The sequence below is a fragment of the Asterias rubens genome, chromosome 14 (genome assembly GCF_902459465.1).
Source record: "Asterias rubens chromosome 14, eAstRub1.3, whole genome shotgun sequence".
NCBI lineage: Eukaryota > Metazoa > Echinodermata > Asteroidea > Forcipulatida > Asteriidae > Asterias > Asterias rubens.
The window spans coordinates 1034004-1039229 of NC_047075.1; the positions used below are offsets into that span (position 1 = coordinate 1034004).

The 5226-nt window shown below is 38.4% G+C and overlaps 1 protein-coding gene across 1 annotated transcript; it reads left to right on the forward strand.

The window, feature by feature from the left end:
- Window positions 1-217: 217 nt before the first annotated feature.
- Window positions 218-4083, forward strand: LOC117299359 (zinc finger protein 33A-like). The gene is made up of 2 exons (XM_033782889.1): window positions 218-360; window positions 1376-4083. The coding sequence occupies exon 2, from the start codon at window positions 1393-1395 to the stop codon at window positions 3361-3363; it is 1971 nt and encodes a 656-aa protein (XP_033638780.1). The 5' UTR covers window positions 218-360; window positions 1376-1392; the 3' UTR covers window positions 3364-4083.
- The last annotated feature ends 1143 nt before the right edge of the window (window positions 4084-5226 follow it).

The window sequence follows — 5226 nt, forward strand, 5'->3', positions numbered from 1 at the left end:
TAATTATTGAAAAGTCAAATGAAAATTAGTTGCCTGAAATTATGTTTGATTCGTTTCCTTGAGGCTTCGCGGCTTTGAAAGAACTTTCTTTAGTAGCTAGTTTTGAAATTGTTTGCCATTATTACTTGTGAAGAGCATGCAATGTACCATTTATTTTGCGGCTAAAGAGAAGTGCGCCCTCCATTGACAGTACAGCGTACAGTTAGGACTTGTTCGTTGTTTTGGTTGAAGTTATTGCCCAAAAGTACATGTTTTACAGCTACGTATGAAGCAGAAAGGTTTCCTTTCGTCGAGAGGTTATGAACATGATGTGCTACATCAAAAGTAGTTGCAGCGAGCTTTTTAGCCAATGGATTAAAAGTAAGTATCATTATTGTATTGGACGTAAACAAACTCATTTATTTGCATACATTTTGTCCTTAACCAGTACCGCTATGTGTACACTTAATAATAATAATAATAATAATAATAATAATAATAATAATAATAATAATAATAATAATAATAATAATAATAATAATAATAATAATAATAATAATAATAATAATAATAATAATAATAATAATAATAATAATAATAATAATAATAATAATAATAATAATAATAATAATAATAATAATAATAATAATAATAATAATAAGACATTTGTAAAGCGCCTAATGCAAAAGCCTCTAAACTTGAATAGTTTGTTATTGTATATCCTGTCTTTTTATCGGTTCATGCAAACCAACTTTGACGTATAAATGATGGATCTTAAATGATAACAATAATAATCTTTTCTGGAAAATACAATACCTTTTTGTTGTGTTTTAAAATTATGTTTTGCTGTTACATCTTTGAGTTTGACTTTCAGACTTTGACTGAGTTTGACTTTGAGTCCTCTTTTAATTTTTTTATTTTTTATTATTTGTGATATAGATTATTTATGATTATTTATTGTTTATGTCATGTGTGTAGGTGTCGGGCACAATTGTCAGCTAAGGATGTTACTAGGGTTTTTTGACGCCATAAGACATTATTGACAAAGGTTGTTAACTATATTTTGTAAGACTGAATTAATACAATCCGCATTTGCCTTTTAAGGCCGAGTCACACTGCAGCGATAACGATGAGAATGCATTCTATTGATTGAATTGCTTCACGCAGAATACACACACGCTCATTCAACCAATAGAATGCGTTCTCAGCGATAACGAAGACAACGCATTCTATTGGTTGAATTGCTTCACGCAGAATACACACACGCTCATTCAACCAATAGAATGCGTTCTCTTGCGTGGTGATCGGTATCGTTTTCATTAATCGCTGCAGTGTGACCAGCCTTGTCCATTTCTGCTGATTTTCCAGTAAAATATTTTCTTGCACTTTGTTGCAGACATCTTCAAATAAAAGATGAACCTCAATCCAATAGTAATGGAAAACATCGCTGTGTCTGTTTCCACATCACCCAGTGACCAGCACGTCCTATCGGGTGGGGTGGAGTCAGCTGTACAAGTATTCTTGGAGTGGTCTGGAGTTGAGCCATTGGAGAGTCAGGTGCCACTAATGGAAAGTAGCAACGATATCCATCTACTGCACCCTAGAAGTCAGGAAGCCATACAAGAAATGGTCAACTGGAACCCCTTGATGTGCCCAAACTGCGGAAAAAAATTCGCAAGCCAGAGGAATCGCAAACGTCATGAGAAGACGCACAACACAAGACAATTGTTTGAATGCGAAATCTGCAATAAGACGTTCCCTCAAAAATGTTACTTGAAACAACATGTAGAGTCCCATGAGACGAGGAACTACAACTGCGACATCTGCAGGAGAGCTTTCGTCCACAAGCATCAACTGAAGCGTCATAAAAAGCTTCATTCTGGTGAGAAGAGTCATGCGTGTAGTGTTTGCCCACGAGCGTTTTCACGAGCTCGTTCGCTGCATCTACATGAGATGAAACACATCGGTAAGAAACCGTTTCTTTGCACCGTGTACGGGAAAGGCTACCCACTCATTCAGACTCTGAAACGCCACATGGGTCTTGTTCATAGCACCAAGAGGCCGTTTAAATGTGTGGGTTGTTCAAAACGATATTCGCTTAAGTATCATCTTAAGCGCCATGTAAAGGCTCATCCGGAATGCATTGTTTCAGATGATGGTGGGAGGAACACTGAAAGGACAACTGGGTGTAACACTGAAAGGAACACTAGGTTTGACTCTGAAAGGAACATTGTGTGTTACACTGAAAGGAACACTGGGTGTAACACTGAAAGGAACACTGGGTGTTACACTGAAAGGAACACTGGGTGTAACACTGAGAGGAACACTGGGTTTAACACTGAAAGGAACACTGGGTGTAACACTGAAAGGAACACTGGGTGTAGCATTGAGAGGAACACCGATACCAACAGTAACATCGATCTCAACACCAAGATTATCATTGAGAGAGATATTGAGGACAACACTCATTTAAACACCGTATTTAACACTAACATTAAAACCATGAGTAACACTAAGAAGAACACTGAGAAGAACACAAATATTGAGAACATTGCTGACGCTGAACCACAGAGGGCACTAGATACAGACACTACCATGGCTGAGGGACTGCTCCACCCTCTGGAGGGTACCCGGTCCACATCCCTGAAGAGTAAAGCTGCTAGGAAAAAGATGCAATGTGTAATGGAAAACTCAAATACCCAACCAGTAAAAGATTTCACGTGCCAGACTTGTATAAAAAGCTTCCGCAATGAGAAAAATCTCAAAAGACATGAGAAAGTCCACCTTGTGAAGGAGAATAAGTTCACATGCGAAGTCTGTCTGAAATCCTTCCGCTTTGTGGAGTATTTAAAACAGCACCAGGAGAGTCATGAAGAGCGACGTCACCAGTGTGACAAGTGTGAGAAGACGTTCATCCACAGTCAGCAGCTTCGTCGCCACATGGTGATGATCCACACTAGAGAGAGATCACATACATGTAATATCTGTCAAGCAGCCTTCTCTAGAAAGTTCACCCTGACACGACACCAAGATACTCACACCAAGGAAAGGCCGTTTAAATGCCAGCGATGTCATAGAGCCTTCTCCAACAAGCAGCATCTAAGGAGACATGCGGTTACCCACACTCAGCAGAAAAGTCACCCTTGCCTGGAATGCAGTAAACAGTTTGCAACATCTCGTGCGCTAAAGGAGCATATGAAGATGCACACTAATGATCGCAGGTTTGTCTGCGATGTTTGCAGCAAAGCATTTACAAGGAAGTCTGTTCTTAGCAATCATCAGAAGCGGCATGACAGGGAAAGGGACACTCGGGACGAACTTTCTGAGATACACCAAGTGAGAAGACTGGTCTTTGACAAAACCAAAGGTGTCCAGTGCGTTTAATATCTTTTTGCTAAGCAAAATTAAGCAGGATACCTGTCACAGGTTGTGCATGTGACGCTGTATTTTAGCTGGTAGCCTTATTCTGTTGTGCGTAGCTACTTTTTCATGGCCTCGGTTGCCCTAGCACCCAAAGTTCTGCCCTGATCTCAGCCTTGGTGCCCCTTTGGCTGAAACAAATCCGGGCACAATGTCATTGAGCGGCACAACAAGTAGCTAAGCACAACAAAAATATGCTTAGCGCCTTGAACACCTAGCAGGGTGGATACGTGCGCATTACAAGTCTTTATATTATTATTATTACTTCTTACCAGCTAAAACACAATTTCACCTGTATCATCTATGACTGGTATCCTGCTTATTGTTGCTTAGCAGAAATGTTTAAGTAACATTTTCTGTGTAACAGCTGTATGAAATTGGGCATAGTTGAGAGAATCGAGACAATGAGAAAGAAACCAAATAATGTGATGCAATTGCTTTTTCATTGGTAATGATCTTTTAATCTTTTAATACAAATTATTCGACTGAAGAAGAAAAGGTGTCAAACATTTCACAGCTGCCTAAATTGTGTTAAAATTGACGTTCAAGCCACACTAATGTGTTCAAATTTTAAAACGATTTTGTTGATGATTGTTCTGCAAACAGTTTCTCTCTCACTTAAAGAGGAATCTTAAAGGGTCTATGTATTACTAATGTAGAACAAAAAACACAATGTCCACAGAATTGCACTTAACATATACATGTACAGTTTAAAGATAATGATAGTAGAAAGCTTCCCTGAAAATATTACGTGCTGAGGTGCTGTAGTTTTGGGGAAATGAGTAAAACAATGTCATGAAAGTAATTTTCGTCTCATAAGACAAAAGTTATTTTAATAATTTACAAACGTATTTTCATGACATTGTTTTACTCATTTCTCAAAAACTACAGCACCTCAGTAAGTAATATTTGAAGGGAAGCTTTCCACTATCATTATCTTCAAACCCTGTAAGTTTAATGTAAATCTATGGACATTTTGATAAAGTACTCAAATCCTTTAAGGGAACCACTCCCAAGCAAACAAACAAACAAACATCCCCAACAATTCCAACAAACCAACTAACAAATACAAACACCCACAGCTCGTGATTGTACATCGGTCTTCCCTTTGCCAGTTTTGCACAGCCATTATTACACATTTTTAAAAAGCATGCTGATCCCACTTCATTCGATAGATTCTTTGGTGATCATCTCTGCAGATCTTTTCACCCTGCCTTCTTTGAAACTTTCCAAACGTCGCTATTTGCAGTCGTCATTTGCTGTCAAAGTTATCTCAGGTCGACAAAAGATCCATTAGATTTGAAGAATTGCTAAAGATCATGTTTCTGCTGGTTCACTTCGATTAACATCTCTGCAATGTGAGCAGCAGAGTAGGGACAGAAACGCCATTATGAATACTCAAATAATTACTTCACAAGTTAAAGGAACACGTTGCATTGGACCGGTAGAGTTGGTCTTTAACAAGCGTTTGTAAGCGTTTGCTATAAAATGCATATGGTTGGAAAGACGTTTTAAAAGTAGAATACAATGATCACCACCAAATATGCCTCGAAATTGCGTGGTTTTCTTTTTACCTCGTCGACTAACACGGTCGGCCCATTTTGGGAGTCAAATGTTTGACTCCCAAATTGTTTTAACTGTGGGGTGGGTATTAGGTCACATTCTTTGTGGCAGGACGGCTTTGTAGAAGTGATGGTCACCTGTTCCTCCGTGGCACTCACTGGCTTGGTATTTTTTTTCCATTTTGCTTCTTTGTATCTTTGTTAAGAGATTTGTATATTTTGTAGGCAAGTGTAAAGCATAATAAACTAAAACTAAACGTACTTG

Excerpts from the sequence above, each read along its gene's own strand:
- LOC117299359 (XM_033782889.1), top strand. The coding sequence starts at position 1,393 with ATGAACCTCAATCCAATAGTAATGGAAAACATCGCTGTGTCTGTTTCC.